The sequence below is a fragment of the Dasypus novemcinctus genome, chromosome 12 (genome assembly GCF_030445035.2).
Source record: "Dasypus novemcinctus isolate mDasNov1 chromosome 12, mDasNov1.1.hap2, whole genome shotgun sequence".
Classification (NCBI taxonomy): domain Eukaryota; kingdom Metazoa; phylum Chordata; class Mammalia; order Cingulata; family Dasypodidae; genus Dasypus; species Dasypus novemcinctus.
The window spans coordinates 14,778,942-14,797,763 of NC_080684.1; the positions used below are offsets into that span (position 1 = coordinate 14,778,942).

At 41.1% G+C, this 18,822-nt stretch overlaps 1 protein-coding gene across 4 annotated transcripts in view; it reads right to left on the minus strand.

Moving 5' to 3' along the window:
* The window catches only part of SLC38A1 (solute carrier family 38 member 1), a 67,790-nt gene that overhangs the window by 9,095 nt on the left and 39,873 nt on the right, over window positions 1-18,822 (minus strand). For all 4 annotated transcript variants that reach the window (XM_071218793.1, XM_058307861.2, XM_058307863.2 and 1 more), the window contains 9 exons: window positions 11,061-11,134; window positions 9,324-9,416; window positions 8,961-9,042; window positions 7,894-7,976; window positions 5,939-5,997; window positions 5,711-5,827; window positions 4,438-4,517; window positions 2,165-2,265; window positions 35-153 (listed from right to left, as the gene is read on the minus strand). In XM_071218793.1, the coding sequence (XP_071074894.1) occupies window positions 35-153; window positions 2,165-2,265; window positions 4,438-4,517; window positions 5,711-5,827; window positions 5,939-5,997; window positions 7,894-7,976; window positions 8,961-9,042; window positions 9,324-9,416; window positions 11,061-11,134 (808 nt within the window). The remainder of the gene's footprint in view (window positions 1-34; window positions 154-2,164; window positions 2,266-4,437; window positions 4,518-5,710; window positions 5,828-5,938; window positions 5,998-7,893; window positions 7,977-8,960; window positions 9,043-9,323; window positions 9,417-11,060; window positions 11,135-18,822) is intronic.

Genomic DNA, 18,822 nt, shown 5'->3' on the forward strand with positions numbered 1-18,822 from the left:
CTGTTCTCAGATGGCGCCGAGGCCTCTCACTCACCGTGAAAAACAACACGGGCACGGTGAGGATGACGGCCACGATGACGGCCAGCCGCACCGTCAGGATGAGGATGTCGTCTTTACTCTGGTACTTGTGAAGGAGGTCTGAATGCACGTTTCCTAAAACCAGGGAAAAGGAAGAGGGCTGTCGAAGGGCGCAAGGCCTACTGCGGAAGAACGGGGTTCTTCTAAATGGCAAGACTGTAAAGAGCCAGGAAGGCAAGGTACTGGGTTTGAAGTGTCTGTTAAAGTAATTCAGGAGAGCCGGTGTGGCTCAGTGGCGGAGCGCCTGCTTCCCATGTACGAGGTCCCGGGTTCCATCCCTGGCACCTCCGGGAAAAAAAAACAACCCACAATTTATAAAGTGAAAAAGAAAATCTCTTGTGCGAGACAAGCTCCCCTGTGCATATGTAACTTCACTTAAAAGGGTCTAATTTGAAGTAATTGCGAGAGGAAGCCAAATGGAGTGGAATGTTTGATTTATGAATTAAACTGAGGGGGAAATTGGGATGAAAAATAAAACAATAATCTAGAATAAACTGCAATTTCCCCCACTCAGTGCCGCTCTTCAAATGGTAGTTATCTTGCTGATTGGCCACCCCAGAGTTTCCCTCAAACTCTCCTCTTGTAACTCTACTGCCACAGCACAGACAGCAGGGAGAGATGACATGGATTTCACCAGCACTGGGAGAGAATTCTCTACTTCCATGTATTTTTTCTTGTGAAAAAAATGTTTAGTTTTTGTACTGCTTTGAACCTTTCCTTAACTAGGCACTTTGGAAAGTGTTATTTCAGAGACCACAAAGCTGGGAATGGTAGTTGGTGAGAACATGAAAATGCTCACTTGTTCCCTTCCCGTCAAGGGCTTCCAGCCACACCAGTCTCAAAAGAAGATTCTGGGTGAGGAATTCAAATTCTAATCTGTACCATATAGCGTGGTCTCAGTTTTTGAAAAAGGACCATAAATTATAAAAAAATCTCACTAGTAATAATTTCTATGATTCAAAATTCAAAACCATTTAAAAACAGCTGAGCCTTTTTCTTTTAATTTAAGCGTGTAAAGGATTTTGATAATTCTATAATACATGGGGAAAAAATGGATTTGCTAAGAGTAAAATAACAGTGAAGAGTGTTCAACTGACAGAAGTCCTCCTTCTCTCCCTCCCTTCACTCATCCTCAGGTTTGCAACTCAGCGAGAACCTTGGAAACACCATTTTTATGCAAAAATTAGATGTGGTATTTATGTATTCATTGGAGAATGCGAGTCTCCATTACTTGAGTAGATGGCACTAATGCAACTACCTAATTAGGCTAGCCCTTCTCTCCAGGCTGAATGAGTCATCTTTAAAGGTATTTAAATTTTGAGACATTTGTGTTTATGAAAAAAATGCCCCAAAGAAATATCATTTAAGAGAGAAGACTGTGATATACATGTATTTCAATTTAATTAGGTTCCAAATTATAAGGAAAATGAAAGATGTTAAATAAAGTCGCTGGATCACTTGAGTAGAGAGAGTGAAGAAGTAGTAAAAGGTAAACTCTGTTCACACAGGTCAGTAAAAGTTACAAACAAAACCGCTGTTCTCTTTTCCAGTTTCCTTTTCTTTTTTACTATGTCTTTCCTTTGAATCTTTGCAGGGCTCCAACCTCCAACGAGCCATTAGGCGTTTTATTTCTGTTTAACACAATGTCATGAGTGTACCACTCTGCTCTTTCTCACTTTCAATTTCTGTCTCTGTCTCTTCGCTATTAATGGAATCTGACCCAATTTGCCATGTGAAGTAGGAAAGCCTTCTCTGATAAAGTTCTAAACTTTCCTCTGTTGAGTGGCATGCTTCTAAAATGTGATTTCTTTTAAAGGCGTTATTAGGAGAAAAAAAGTCACAGTATATTGTTTCAGTAATTATTCTATTCTGCAGTCTGCATGAATATGTATAGGAGCCATCCTCATTTCCTTTCAGTAGAAGAAAGGAATATAAAAGAATATAAAAGAGTGAATAGCTCTGTTGCTTTCTTTGACTTCCATGTTAAATGTTATTTTGACATCGATTTTTTAAATCTTTTTACAAATCTCTGCATTTGTAAAAAGTAGTAGTTACTTACCATAGAATGTAAGTAGAAGTTACTTACCATAGAATGTCAAATAGCCAAAAATGGCAGTCAAGAAGTACATAACAAACATGGCGAAAAAGGAGATATTTGAAACCATCTGCATTTTTTTCTGTGACCGACTAAAAACAAGGATAAAAGAATTTGAGAAGTTAAAAATCATATTCCTGAATTTAAGCAATAGTATTAACACCGAAGACACTAACTTAACTTTTCTTCTATCTGATTAAGGTAGATCTGACCGGCTGACGTTATTCCCAGGCCATTGTGCCAGTTTAGAATACCAAATGGGTATTGTGGTAGAAAGATCCTTGAAACTAACAATCTCTTGAATGTTCTTTCCTGTTCTTTTAAAATAATATCGAACTCTCTTTTGAAGGGTGAAGAGTATTTTTTAATATTTGTGTTTCATATTATCTCCATACTCACTGTGCCCAGGAAAAAAGGCAGAATAAATCCCAATGCTATCCTCTTAGCCCCAGGGATCAGGGGTAGAGCTGCAACTTGACCCCAGGTGTTCCGGCTCTAAAGCTGCTCTTTGGATTCTGGTTTTCCCATGGAACAGCCCCCAGGGATGCACCTGAAATCTGTGAGTCTCAAAGCAATAAGTGCTCAAGAGATCCCCGCTCTGATGACAAATGGCTCTCTCCCTTAGGTCACAGTTTACTCTGGGATTTGGATAAACCTGCAAGGTTTTTGGACTGCCCAAATAATTAATATGTGTGACCAATAATAGACCACAGATGGTCCTAGCCTTTGGTTGTGTCATAGCAGATTACCTGGGATATAACCAGAGTATGGAAAATAAGAAACATTGACTGACAAGTCTACCCTTGAGAAAATTACAAACTAAAAGCAGGACTACTACATTGAAAAGATGCCAAAGACAGGTTTGAATGCCTTAAATAATGGGTCATGGTATCACAGTGCTGGAATGATTTGTATGTAGGTAGATGGATAGACGTAGCTATCTCAAAATTGAAAAGCATATGTCAATTAAATATGAAAGAGGAAGAATCATGAATGAGTTCTATGTTAAAAGGCATCAACTTTCTCTTGGTTTCAGGATGGAAATAAACAGGTATATTGTGTATTTTTCCTGAGTTTAAGACTATGACATGATGACTCTTTTTATATTACAAGTCTGATAACAGGAAATTTAAAGAAGGCTATTGGTTTTCTCCAGGAGAGCAATCATAAATAAATCCACAGAATGATCTGAATTGCTTAAAATAAATGGTATTATCTTTTCCAGTTTGCAACCTTAATCTTAACATCTGTTTCTTCCTGCCTGACTTCCTGGGCTTTTCCACTCAATCAAGAGGCAAATCAGGCACAATGGATTTGGCAGTTTATAGAAAAAAATCTGAAGAATATTGTTATCTACCTGCAAAACAAGCATAAGAAAAAATACGGTAGCACCTTACTGATATGAAATAATGAGAATAAGCTAATTTAGAGAGTCAGAAACTAGAATATAGATTACCAGGGGCCAGGTGGCTGTAGGGAACAGGGAGTTAATGCTTAAATTGTATAGAGTTTCTATTTGGGGTGATAGAAACAGTTTGGTAATGGATGGTAGTGACGGTAGCATAACACTGTGAGTGTAATCAACACCACTGAGATATTTGAATGTGGCGAAAAGGGAATATTTAAGCTGCATATATGGTGGTATTAGAGTAAAAATTAAATAAAAAACAAAAGCAAATAACAAAGTCATAGGACTGTGCAACACAGTGAACCCTAATGTAAAACATGGACTAAAGTTAAGAGTACCATTATAAATATGGGGACCTCATATTTTTTAAATGTAACATTAAAAAAATAAATAAAGACCAAAAAAAATGTTCTTTCATGGGTTGTAGCAAATATACCACACTAATGCATGGTGTTAATAATAGAGTGGTATATGAGAGCTCTGTATTTTATGCTTGATTTTTCTGTAAGCTTACAACTTCTCTAATAAAAAATATGCATAAGTTATGTTAAGCAACACAAATACTTGAACTTTTCTAAGTAATAAGATATTTTGAAAGCTAAATTCACAAAGAGATCCCACATCATTAGCCACTTAATATACTTATGGACAAAAAAACACATCAGGTTTCCAATTGTTCTCACTTTGCTTTTTCTTTAAATACAGAATTATCTGAAAATGGCAAAATGGCAGTAAATGCTGAAGTTGAGTGATGAATCTGTGAATTATAGTAATCTCTTTCTTTTAATGCAATACTTCCCTATTAGTGAGGGGATGTAAAATGACTTAGATATAAACAATTAAGCAAATCTCTTACTCTTTAAGTTCACTGTAAATTGGCAGGACTGACGGGTGGCAGACAAATGCAAATGCAATGGTTGGTAAAGCATACACGGTCTATTTGAAAGAAAAAAATAAACATTAAGAAAAGACGTTTTTTACCATAAAATGTATACAGCTCTAGGAATCCCAGGCTGTCTTTTTATCTGACATTATTTGGTTTATTTGGTTATTAGGAGGGTTTCAATCTCTAACATAGAAGCAGCTTTTCCAAGAAAGCTTATCTAACATTGAGACAGGCATTTTTCACACCAGAGTATTAGATGCTGGCTCAACTGCAGTATATTTTACATGCTCCAGCTATAGCAATATTCCGCATTTATACGGCACAATTTTGATCTCGCTGGCTTCCCCCAACCCTGAGTGGTGGATTGACCACTGCTATTCTCCTGCCTCCCTCTGACAGGTTAAGTAACTTTCCCAGGACTTCCAGCTCCATTTTGGGCTCTGCACCAGGTGCCTCAAGTCGGACTTAAAAGCTATGGCACCTAAAAAGAAAATTACCTTCACATTCACTACTTGGATATATCCTTACAGCTTAGAAGAAGAGAAAGATGTACTTAGTTTTCTTAGAGAAGACTTTTTAAAACCCTCACATGCAATATAATTTCCCAGGTAAAAAGAAGCTGGTGGAGAAGGAGGGAAACCTAACATTTCTTAAGCTCTAACTTGGCCCAGGCACTTAAGCAGGCACGTTCTAACAAGACTTGGCAAGAAACAGAGCGAATCCTCATTTTTATACGTGGGTACCTTGCCTAAGGATTAAACTCCAAGCCTGCCCCACTCCGTTGTCCACTGATCCCTGGACTACACGCCCAACATTTCACACGTCTGAAGGTTTTTTCAGTGCCAATTTGCGGTAGTATCTACATTGCAACCATGCAAGCTGAAGAGGTTTTCAAATTCTTTTCTGTCACCACCATACAAGAAGCAGTCGATTAAATTAATCGATTTTTTCTTAAAAGGTTCACCCAGCACACTCTATACAGGAAGAGAAGAACTAATTATGCGGACAGGTTTTCATGGAGAATGATTCAGGTTGTCCTACATGTAAACCAGCTAAGAGGGAGTGTGAAATAAAATATTTATACATTTCTCATCTCTTTAATAGATTGTGGAATAGGGAAGCCATGGTACTGTATTCTTCTGAGAACTAATACATTTCAAACTATTGGAATTACAGGTATGCAAAAATAAAATGCCCTTAATAAAAAAGCTCTTTTTTATCTTTAAAGAACAAGCAATCTTACCTTTGAATTGAAGGTAACATACTTTGGTGTGCACATGTCAGCATTTGTTGAATTAGCACTTATTGTTGAATTTTGCTCTGGAACAATGCAGGGAATCTGAAATTTCTTGTAGATAACCTGGCATTAAAAAATATCGGGGATTTAATCAAATGAAGCCAAATAATGAAAAATTATTTTTGTGGCATTATACTATGCTTATCCAAACCAACTACTTCAATCAGTACTTACCACTATTAGGAAAAAAACCATACAGCTTAAGGAAAATCCACTAGTATAGCCAAGATAGCCTTTAAAAAAAAGGAAAAAAAAATTATTTCATCCATCAACTTGTTTCTTTCCATGCGTTATTTAAGCATAATTTGGGATTCCAATAATATACATACATGTAAATGGAGTGAATACAAGATTTATTATTTTACAGGGGCTTTAAACAAAGCATTATATTAGGTGTTGTAGCAGTTTGATATTACTGATAAATTCCAAAAAGAAATAATGTATTATGCTTGTAAACTGATCTTTTCTTCTGGGCATATTAGATTATATTGGATGCAGAGGTTTCCTTGATTAAGTAATCAGGTAAACCTCTTGTGCCACTGGGTGTTGAGTCCCTACCCCTTGGTGGGTGGGGACTCACAGATAAAAGGCATGGGAAAGGACACAGTTGAGGGTTTTTGATGTTGGAGTTTGATGCTGAAGCCTTAAGCTGGAAATCCAGGAAGAGAGAAACCCAGAACCCAGAGAGAAGCAAGACTCTGGAAGGAAGGAGGAACCCAGGAAGCTTGAACCCTGGCAGACGTCGGCAGCCATCTTGCTCCAACACGTGGCAACAGACTTTGGTGAGGGAAGTGACTTATGCTTTATGGCCTGGTATCTCTAAGCTCCTACCTCAAATAAAAACCCTTTTATAAAAGCCAACCGATCTGTGGTATTTTGCATCAGCACCCGTTTGGCTGACTACTACTGGTGTACATGTGAATTCCAGTTCTTCTTGGCACATTAGAGAACAGAGAGCCCCAACTGGGGAAAAAGCCTCCCGGTTTTTGCCTTCCATCAGTGCTGCTGTGCTCCAATGCATTCCTATAGGTACATCCATTCATTTCTGAAGCCACTTGATGGCTCCTTATTATGCATTTATTGTGTGCATATAATGAATGCCAGCTACAACATTCTCTCCCCAAATGAAAGGCATCCACAGAGGAGTTGAAGTGTATTTCTAGGAGTAAACCGAGTATCTGGGGATCTCTACCTTGGTCCCCCTTCGGATGCCTGGGGGATCGCCAGCTGCCCCAGAACCTCCAGAAAGGCAGAGCTAAGTGGCCTCTGGGGGGCTGCACTATTCTCATCCCCCAGGGAGAAGAGCCCTTCTCTACTTAAACTGAAAAGAGCTACCTCTAGAGACCTAGAAAAGCCTAAACACACACCCAGAAGCCAGAAGATGAGGCTGTTAAAAAAAAAAATCTACTTACAGAGCAACTAAAGGAGGCTGACAGTCTTCATCAAAACCAAAAACCAAAAACTGTGGTTCACAATTAGTATCAGAAGAACTTTACTCAGAATTACTGCCCTGAATTAGCCCAGAATTAAAGGGGATGCACTTTCAGAGGCTTCGGGCTGGATGGCAGAGTGGCCTCATTAGCCTACACATGCAATTCCCATAACTTGAGGCACACCTGCCTCCAAATACATGCACTAACAGAAACGTCAAAACTAAATGGATAGGACTCAGAAATTGTTCAGCATTTCTTACTTTGCACTTCTCTCTCCTCCTTAGTAGGGCAAATAATTGAGACTTTTTACTCTGCTAATTCTTTTGGGTATAAAGGTAAACAACTTTCTGTCTCGATACTAGATTTGAAAATCTGTCTACGTAATCAGTATCTTTAAGACCTTGAATGGGGCTATTTCCACTTCCAAGACTTTTCTCAGAGCAGCCTGTAAACTGGGCCATTAGAAAGCACTGCCTGCTCCTGGCCCCAGAGCCTCTCCCACGCCCACCTCCACCCTAGCAGAGGGGCCGCTCAGGAGTCACACATTAAAGGCAGCCTGATTAACACTTCTGCTTTATTGCTCACTTAAGCTTTACCCTACAGGTGGAAGCAGAGGACAGAGGTGTTACTTTTTATGAGGTTTCTGAAGCACCTGAGCAATGTGGAGACTATGATAAAAGCAAGATCTTTCCTTACCTAAGTTCTTCAAGAGACACAGAGGGAGAATTATGCCAAAGGTGACTATTACCACCAGAACGCGGCCATCCACATACCAGGCACTGAAAGGCATTTAAATGGTTATGTCAAATTTTCTTAGAAAGCAACATTTTTGTCTCAGATGTAAAATTTCACGATATATTTTCCTTAAGTTTTAGTATTATTTTTACCATTAATTCTTTATCATTATTGAGGTTTTTTTTCTCACACCCATTAGCCCAACCCTTACGCATTCACTACGGCCTCACTTCCACGTGAAGGACGAAGGGCAACTGTCTTTAAACCCCCTCCCCCACTGGCCACACAGGCCACTTCTGTGAATTATTTAAATGGTTTCAAAGCTGAATGCACACACTGCATTCTGTCAGATTACAACTTGTCCTTTCAATTATTTAAAGAGAAAGTTCCTTTCTCTTCTGGTTTTGCTTGACTTATATCAACAAGTCACCAGAGGTAGCCATTTCGCTCCCTGATGCCATATATTTGACCTTGAATCCTGAGGGTAGGACACTAGGACCTCTGGCTTCTTTGTATCCCTTGAAAGAAAGCAAAGAAACTAAGGCTGGCAAGAACTATTAAATAAGAGGGAATCAGAACATACGAATGTGTCAAATGTGGCTACATTTGTTTTCCACATCTTTACTGAAGTTGGCTTATGTCAATTTTGTTTCCAAAATGCTATGTCCCTTCCTCAAGGAAGCAGCTAGGGTCTTGATTTTCCTGCGTGTTCTACTTCTGTGTTTAAAATGCTCTGCAGCTGTTCTATTTCGTGGGATACAGATTTCATGCTCTCGGGGAAATGCATTATCTACCGCTTGCAGCATGATAGATGCATCCGTCTTGGAAATGTTCCTATTCAAATGGCTGTCCCTGCTTCTTTCACTTACAGAGCCCCAAAGAAATTTATCACTGAAACAATAAAAGAAAAAGCCGGCCTAGGGAAAACCTTATTTCTGGAGTTTTCATAAAACAAAAGACTTCGGTTAGTCCACAATTTAAATTACAAACATTTTAGTTAAGAGTATAAAAATGGGTCTGTAACTTACAAAAAATCCTCTTCCTGTCCCATTAGAAACTTTATGGCAGAGGGGAGTTCATTTCTTACTATGAAGAGGTAGCTGAGCATTGCTAGAGGAAAATGAGGACACTTTTAGAAAGAAGATACCAAAGCTCATGTTGCAAGCTATATAGACTGTTCTTCAATAAGATACAAAGACAGCTTAGATACTCTAACAGTATATTTGGTTTGAAATAAATGGCCACTGTCAATACTTTAATTGCCATGTGTCATTTTAGCAATGAGGATAACTGCTTGAATTATGAGAAAATTCATGTGGCCACCCAACCACCAGAATTCGAAAAGATAATGTTTGCTTTAAAGTAATGTATAGAAAAGCATATTTTTTCACCTCCAGTGTTCTGTAGAGAGGTGGCTCCAAAAATTACCAGCTTCCCTGTGGTTCCAAAGACTTGTTCTCCCAGCTTTTCATAAACCATGCAGCCTATTGAAAAGAAAATTTGAGAAGAGAAGATATGACAGGGTTCTAAAAATTAAAATAGCTAGGATTTCATTGTTCTATTGACCATTCTCCAGGTTACCTTGTACCTTTTCTCAAAATCATGCATAAATGCCTTCTCTTCTTGGCTTTGGAAGGATAAAGGTACTCTTATTATAAAATAACCTCTTGACATTTTAGTGTCAGACATGACCACCATTTCTCCTTTTTTAATTGGCTATAAAAGTATTACAATGCAACTGTTTGGTCAAAGGTTTATTTTTTCCCATTTTACCACTTTGATTTTTTTTTTTTTTCTTTTGAGATACCAGGAACCAGGGTTTGAACCTGGACCACTTATGTGGGTCACCGGTGCTCAACCACTGAGTCACATTGGCTTCCCTGAGTTGGTTTTTTCACTTGTTTTGCTTGTTGTTTGTTTTTGTTTTTTCAGGAGACACCGGAAACTGAACCTGGGGCCTCCCGTGTGGGAGGCAGGAGGTCAACCACTTGAGCCACATGTTCTCCCCCCTCTCTGATTTTAATCTCAGGTTTGGTGTGTACCATTAAAATCAAGATTTGATTAAAAAGGAAAATCCTGATGGTTAGAACTAAATAGTTCCTTTTGAATGAACTGCTTGAACTGTTAAGCCTAACAAAGAATTATCTTAATAGCATTCCATCGATGCTTCAAGTGTCCTAAATATAAAAAAAAGCTTAGGAACATGCAATGATCATGATGCAGAATTCTGATCCTTAGTTCAAGGATATGCAACTCACCAAAGAGAGTAGCATACAAATCTGTCAAAAGAATAATTTGGCAATACAAATATTCTAAAGTATTCACCTAGCTCATCTCAATAAATACTAAAATTCCAACTTGTTCATTTTTAAAAGATGTGTTTACATTTCTTTATGACATTTTATTAACTAACTAGCTCATGTCTTCAAAAGGTTCACAGAAAGCAATATATGGGTCACGCTATAATTAAACCTTTGTTTAATCTCTTCTAAGACTGGCGTTTAAAGTAAACAATGATTTAGATCCTCGATTTAATACAAAATGTTCCAGTTAAATGCAGTCATCTATGTACCGTAACAGTTGGCCAATGTGGTTTTAGCTCATGTAAAAGTCAAAGTATTATAAATGTAATCCAGTGTCCCAGGAATGGAAAATAAACACTTCAGGTCTGACACTGCCCAGGGCACTCAAAGGCTCTTGCCGGTGTGCTCACTCCCACATTGCCTCAGCAGTAACATTTTCCCCTCAGAATATGCACAAAAGAGAATGAAAGGTCTGTTTACTCTCAAACCCTTGGAGGCTAGAACACAAACACATGGGATCCTTGTCGAGGCTCAAGGAGACGGTGAAGCCCTTAAAATGAAGTCATCTTCAAGCAGGACAGTTATAACTGAGGGTTCACTTTCTATGCCCATGCTATTTGTTCCTTGCCTATGACAACTGAGTGTTGATTCTGCAGGACATGTTTCTCTAGGTCAGGAACACGATGGGATTTCCAGTTACTGTAGATCAAAACACTCTTTGTCTTTTAAAATCAAGCTGCTGAACAGAGGGCATCCCTTGTTTACAATAGCACCGAACACCATTCACTCTGGCCCCAATAAAATTAGACATAAGTCTCAGCTTACCTGTTTCCTTTGAACAGATCAATAGGAGGTTTATTGAATATATAGACAGCAACGTCACAGAAGTCAAAAGTATCCTAAAGCAAAGAAAACAGGTCTTGTTATAATCACTAAGAAAGAGCATACTCTGACCTGGCATTTTATTTAGAAGGGCAAAGGCTTATTTATATATGGTTAATATCGTATGTTCACAGTATCCAATCTGGGAACCTACTAGTCACCCCTCTTTAAAATCCTCAATAAAACTGTCCTACCAAAGAAAGACGTGCTCATTAGGCTCTGAGTAGCTCTTAACAGTTTAAATCCTTTACATAATTCCAAGCCCAAATAGCCCTCCTCTGCTTTCTGGAGTTGAGATGACTTTACTACAACGTTATGAAAGAAAGGGTTTGTCGTTCCTGGTTTTGTCATTCTGTTACACCCGCGATAGAAAGGGTGGTTACAGGGTGTGAGGATGAGGGTGGGGGAGAGGGGAGAGGCTTGCAGTGACCCATCAGGGAGGTGACCAAGTGACTCTGGAAAACGAATTTCTCCCATCCCTAGATTCCTCCCTCACCTATAAAGACACAAACCAATGCCTGAGGTTTTTTCATCTAACACTCTGTGACTACTTTTGAATCTACGCATTGCTCCCCTAGGATAATTCACCTTTTTTGTACCCGGTTCCTCTTTAAAGAACAAGCACCTCTTTTCATTAGGGGGAGAATTTTGACAATCGAGCATAATGAAGATTTTTTTTGAATGACGAATTGGTGTTTTTGTCTGAGTACATCTGGCTCATTATCAAACCCTCCTCAAGAAAAAGCACAGTTAAAATGATGTGGGAGAGAGTACATGGATCATTTCGGAATCATTTGGTTACAACAGACATCATAATTGAAAATAAACCCTATTTATTAAAAAGAAAGAAAGAAAGAAAGAAAAAAAAGACTTCAGTCCCAAAATGAAACCACTCACTTCCTGATGTAGGGAAACATATCCCCTGAACAATACATGACCGCGATCGAGTCCACATCTGGGTAACTAAAGGCAATTCTTCTTCCAGCAAGTGCTGTCGAGAGGCGCTGGGCATGGCCCGAGCCCTGCCCACGGCCCACCCCTGCTGCACTGCCCGGCCCCGCTCAGGTGGCCCTCCTGCCACGCCTGCCCTGCCTGGCAGAAGGACGGCTCCTTGGCGCCCTCCTGTCCCACAGCATTTGTTTCTCCCTCACGCAGGGCAGGCACGAGGTGGTAAGTGGGGAGGATGGAGCGGTCAGTGGCAGAGCAGACGGACCTCCGGGGACTGGCCGGAAAACGTGAGCCGCCCAGGGCTCAGCAGAGGTAAAACCAACCGTGGGAGAACGGAGAACCCAGCACTCTGGCTGAAGGCCAGATGCACCTGCCACTACGGGGCAACTTAGCTTGAGATGGGCCTGGAAGGAAGCGCTTTCAATATGAATTTACCTAGCAGAGACACTTGGGCGAGGAGGGTGATTACAAGGGTAAGTCCCTTTTTTATCTATTCTGGTGGAGGAAGCAAAGAAACTGAGAGTAAGTGTGTGAGCATTTGCTAACGAGGCTGATAGGCTTCAGATAAGGAATGGAACAGGATTTGATATGCTCTGTCAGAGAAACTGTGGAGCAGAATTGTGGTGTGACTTTTTTTTTTTTCATCTTAGAAGGCAAATGATATTTCTGTTGAAGAAGCAGGCTTTGAGCTTCACGCAGAGTTCCCGTGTGTGTAGGGCCTCTCAGCTGTCACCAGTTCCACGCACTGGTTGGCTGGACCAAGAGGAACTGAGCCTCCCACAACTCTGGTGCTGGAAGCTCAAGGTTCAGGTGGTGGCAGGGCCAGGCCTTCTCTGAAGCCTGCGGCGTGCTGGTGGCTTGAGGGCCACCCGGACCTCACGCTCGGCCTCCGTCATATAGCCGTCTCTCTCCTCCTGTCTCCTCCTCGTGGGTCCAATTTCCTCTGCTTAGAAGGGCTCGTCATATTGGATTAAGGCCCTCCCTGATTCCGTGTGGCCTCACCTTCACTAAGAGCCTCCTCAAAGATCCTTTTGACAAGTGGGCTCACAGCCACAGGACCAGGGCTGAGGACGCGAACGTGTCTGTGTTAACACAAAGCTAACAGGACACTGAACTCTAAGCGGCACCTTCTAAATGCGCATGTGACGGGCCTGGGGGATTTCCGGGTGGCCCGGATTGGCAGGGACTTCCCAGCTGGGGAGTGACGGATGCCACCTTAGGACTAGCTGTCCACTGTCCCAGACCGACCACGTGCCTTGGGGTCGACTCTCCCGGGACGCACCTGGCCAGGAGAGGGGAGGTTACCGCGCGGCCGAAGGCGACTGAGAGCACGGTTATGGCCTTGCAGAAACCCCGAGCCTGGCAGGCGGGGATGATTACCATCTACAAAGCGATCCGCCAAAGGTCCTGAGCCTGGGTCCCCGTTAGCAGGAGAGCATTCCACGAAAGCACCGGGCGCTCCCCTCGCCGGTAGCTCCTGGAACCACGCGGTTCCCGCACGTGGCCACTGTCACACATTCCCTATGGCTGAATCTCCTTGTAGATGACGCGCAGCTGGACCCAGGCCCTCGGCAAGGAGGTGAGGGAGTTCTTCATAAGTTCCTATCCCCTTTTTTTCTTTTCAAGTGGCAGGAAAGTGCTGATCAGGGAAGAGTTTAGCAGGGTCCTCCTCTATCCTTCCCCACACCTAGAAACAGCAAAATGAGGTACTTGCACAGGGACAGAAACGACCCCCGTGGGGCCCGAGAGAAAAGGGCACAGGGTGAGAGCCCAACGACCTTGGCTTCTAGCCACCCAATCTCTGAAGACTCTCTCCACCCCTCCCAAAATAAAGAACCTCCCTTCCGATACCAAGCCTAATAAAAAACAAGATCTTTTTTCTACTCATTAGGTTACTGAGAGGCAGACGGCACCATGTAACATTCTAAGAACGCTTTAGACTATAACAAACCTGGCATTAATAGGAATGAAATTTTTAAACGTACACCTCTTATTCTCATTTCCTAGGCTGTTTAAAGCACATACCATGAAACAGTTCACCTTGAACAATGGGAATTTAGTAGCTTACAGTTTCGAGGTCGAGAAAATGTCCAAATCGAGACATCATCAAGGCCCTGCTTTCTCCCTAAGGACCAGCTGGCATGTCTGCTGGTCTCTCCCTTCTCTTCTAGGTTTCACCACTTTCAGCTTCTTGTTTCTGTGGCTTTCTCTCTCTCTTTTTCTCTCTCTCTCCCTCCATTCCACTTATAAAGGACTCCAGTGATAGGATCATCATCCTGAATGAGGCGCGTCACTCCTTAACTGAAGTAACCTCCTCAAAAGCTCCTACTTACAATGGATTTATACCCACAGGAATGGATTAAAGGTAAGAACATGTTTTCCTGGGGTACAAACAGCTCCAAACCACCAGATCTCCTTATTAGAGTCTTAAAAAGAAGCAACAATTTGTCTAATTAGCTATAATAGACCCTAGAATATTTTAAGAGGATCAAATGAGAGATTTCTTCAGATACAGAAAACATGACATCTAAAAGAAGGAGCAAGGAGGAATGTTCCAAGAGAATGGAATGATTTCTTTGAAAATTTCTTCTATTTTGAGCAAGATGGTGCCCCTATTTGTCCAAATAGATATATGTACATATCAGTATGGTTTCCAATGATTTCCTGAAAGAAAAACACAAACTGGTTTTCCTGTCCAAAAAGAGGAATATATGTAGTTCATTTTTTTTAGATCATCTGGATATCATTTAAGCTTCCACACTATTAATAACAATTTACCAGTTGTTTTAATATGATGGGGTAAGAACTGCTTGCTGAAAAAGGCATGTTTAGATAGGAACTAAACCGCAGCTTATCTGGGACCAAAGAAATAGATAATGGACTTGTCAAAGTGTTGATATTTCAGACATCATAAATTATGTTCAGCCTCAAAGGAAAAGATCTAGGACATGCAACTGCAAATGGGCTGTGGGGAAGGGGTGGTGAGAGAGTTAGTCCTGGAAAGAATGTGGTCAGGAATTTCTTGAGAATCCATGGGTCACCAATACTTTGAAAGATGTGATGTAGAGACATCTTAGAAGATTTTATGTCACATCTGTCACCTGAAATGAAAGACCTTATTAGAAAACTTAGAATTATAGACTTCCGGATTAGGAAGAGACCCTAAGAGAGTACCCAGTACATGAACCCTCTATGTTTCATGCCAACACACAGCATGCAGGTTCTACAAAGTGATCTTCCATCAGGGAGCACATTATGCAGCCCATTGTGTTCCTGGCAAGTTCTGTGTCTTGGAACTGAGCTGAAATCACCCTTGCTACTTTTACCTTTTGATCCGCATTTTACCCTCTGGACCTACTTGAATTTATCTGAACTCTGACCCTGCTTCTACCTAACAGTCCTTGTAATGATATTCATTGTAAGCTTGTGCTCGATGACTTACATAACTCCAGTTCTTTGAGCTGTTCATCCTGTGATGAGCTTTTCAGGCTGTTCACATGGTCCAGTCATGGTTCAGTTTCTCAACCCTTCCTTTTAAATGCTGTTTGCTGTTGTTACAGTTTTGTAACATTAGAGTTGCTCCAAACAATGCAAACCCTGGTAGTAGTAATTTCTTTTGAGTCAGACATCATGCTTCTTTGAAGGCAACCTATTGGGGGATTTATTTTTATGGCAGCCACATCTTTTCATTCTTATTGAGCTTCACGTGTAAACTGCTATTAAGCCAAGTCTTCCTGGTTCTGTCCTTGTGTACCTGTTTTCTTGGAAGCTTAGTGCAGGACTACATTTATTTCTACTACATTTATCTTTCCGGTCTTGGGATATCTTTTTAAAATTGTTGATTCTTCCTCTTATGTATTAACTACCTCTTCTGGCTTCCTATCTTGAGTATGCCTTCATCCAAGTCACTGTACTAACTTTGAATAGAACAAGATCATCTGTAAATGACCCATCACTCAGCCAATTGCTCAAGTCAGAAATCGGGGTGTCATCTTTGATCTCTTGCCCATTCCCTCATCCCTCAGGTCTAACTCATTAGCAAGTGTCCCATCATTCCTACCTCCAAAATATATTCCAAGTCCACACACTTTTTTTTAATCTCCACCGCTGCCACTCTAGTCAAGCCACCATCATCTTTATTTTGTGGGTAACTGTAACATTCTTTTACCCATTTCCCCTTTCTTGTCCCTGATCCATCCTCCACCCAGCATGCAGGGTAATCTTTTTTATTTTATTGATTTATTCTGTCCCCATTAGATTGTAAGACAGACCACGACTGGTTCATTCACGTGCAATTTACATACAATACCAAACACAGCACGTAGCAGGCTCTTAATAAATATGCTGAATACTTGAATTTACAAATATTACTATCTCATTCACTTGTCATGTGAGACTATGCCAAATATCTTGCTAAAAGCAAGATACATTATGCCAGAGTTGCAGCCAACACCTCCTCTCCAGTTCTTCAGCCTTGCCCAGGACAACTGACAAAATGCTGGTGATGGCCAATGCCCATCCCAAAAAGCAAAAAGTATCTACAACTGCAAGCAAACAGTTCCTTCCATCTGTCCCATAAATTCTAAGCCCTCTCTATCTGAAATAGGGCAGGCGTCACCATCCCCAAATCCTCAGGATGGAGGAATGAACGAACATAAGGGGGGAATGCAACCATGAACCCAAGTAGACATTATTATTGTAGTAGGGGAAGAACTTGTAACACTGATACAAAGATAGCGATTACTATAGGTTCTGAGGGGGGGGGGAGGGAAAAGTAAGTGGAACGTATGGCATTTTCAGGAGTATAGGGCATTGGAATTGTTCTGCATGATTTTGCAATGACAGATAAAGGACATCATATGTTTTGTCAAAACCTGAAAATTGTGTGGTGCAAAGTGTAAACCAGGATATAAACTATCGACCATGGTTAGTAGCATTGCTTCAATATTTGTTCATCAATTGTATTAAATGTATCATACTCAGGTAAGATGTTATTAATAGGGGAAAATGTGAGGCAGGGGGCTGGGGTATATGGGAATCCCCTATATTTTTGATGTAACTTTCCTATAACCTAAAACTTCTTTTAAAAATAAAGTTAAAAAAAAAAGACATTATGCCAAGGAGAACCCTACAACTGATGACTTAATCTCAAAAAACGAAGTTAGCTTAGCACAACTCTTTAGGAAAACTCTGTTGGCCTCTACAGAGCAATATTTTCTTTGGTAATTGCACATAAACAAGCTGTTTAAAAATTTGCTCTAGAATGTTCCTTGGTATCTGCCTTTTAACACTTTTGAAAATCAGGATGAGATTGGCCCATCTCCAATCCTTTTGGTTCTCTATGATTTCTTAAATATCTTTGAAAGCAATCCTAGATATATTTACCTTATTTGTGGTAAGAAAATTTTGGCTCACATTTTTAACAATGAACATCTATTTTTAAAATATTTATTTGCCACTGTGTTGAATCATTTTAACAGGGCTGTAATTCTTTGTTCTTCCATGTTTTACCCAAAGATTACATGGATAATGTTATAAGAAATTTCATTTCTTTTTCAGTGCTACATGCTAATAAAATAGAAAGCTATCACAATAAATAAAACCAAACCATTTAAGGTGATTGAAATGTTCTATATCAAGAGTGTGGTGGTGATTATTGAATTCTGCCCTTAAAATTGGGGGATTTTATTGTACATAAATTATACCCCAATAAAGTTAATTAAAAAAAAACAATACTTCAAGGGGGATGAGCCCATATTTTCAAAACTTAGCTTTATAACAAGAAATCACATGGCGAACTCCCAACCAAGCCTCAGAGGCTTTGAAGGGATGGAGGTGAAGCAGCACGTGCTCCTGCTGATCCAGAAATAGCTTGGATGGGGGGGGCGCCACACAGGTACTGTCAACTCCTCCAGCATCTTCTCTCAGAAGAACAGAGAAGGCTTTCCAACCCTCTGAGCCATGGCTCTCTGTCCTCTCCATTGCCAGTGTTGAAAGCAGTTGTTCCTGAAGGGCTGAGTCAGTAGGTCTGGGGTGGGACTCGAGGTTCTTCTTTTCTAACAAGCTCCCAGGTGAGGCTGATGCTCTAGGTCCATGGACCACACTCTGAGTAGCAAGGGTTCAAACCGCTTAGCTGCACGCTCTGGCCCCGCCGCACACGCAGGTCCGTTACTTCTGTTTCTCGCACTGCTGAAGCAGCACCGCATCATGTGCCACACTGCCTGCAGGTGGGGTGCCGTGCCAACATGAGTTGATTTGACGCGGGCCCCAGCACGGCCCAGATGAGATGCAATGAGGGGAAGCATTTACAGCGAAACCCAGCTTATTCCCACGGGGCCCTGACTGGCTCAGTGTGGAAAGGGAGCTCTTCTTTACTTTCTGTGGCTGACGTCCTCGGGGCATTAGGACATTACTTACTTCATCACAGTATATTGAGAGATTATTTCCAGCCCCCTCTCCCATCCCACCCTGCCCCACCCTCCAGTGTTTCTCCCTCCAACAGGGATCTGCATCTTAACACACTATCTAGGGAAGTGGATGTGGCTCAGGTGACTGGGCTCCTGCCTACCACACAGGAGGTCCATGGTTCAGGTCCCTGTGCCTCCTAAAGAAGACAGCGAGCTGGCACGATGGGCAGGCACAGCAAGCTGACACAACAAGACGACCCAACAAGAGACACAAGAAGAAAAACATAATGAGAGATACAACAAAGCAGGGCATGGAGGTGGCTCAAGTGATTAGGCACCTCCCTCCCACA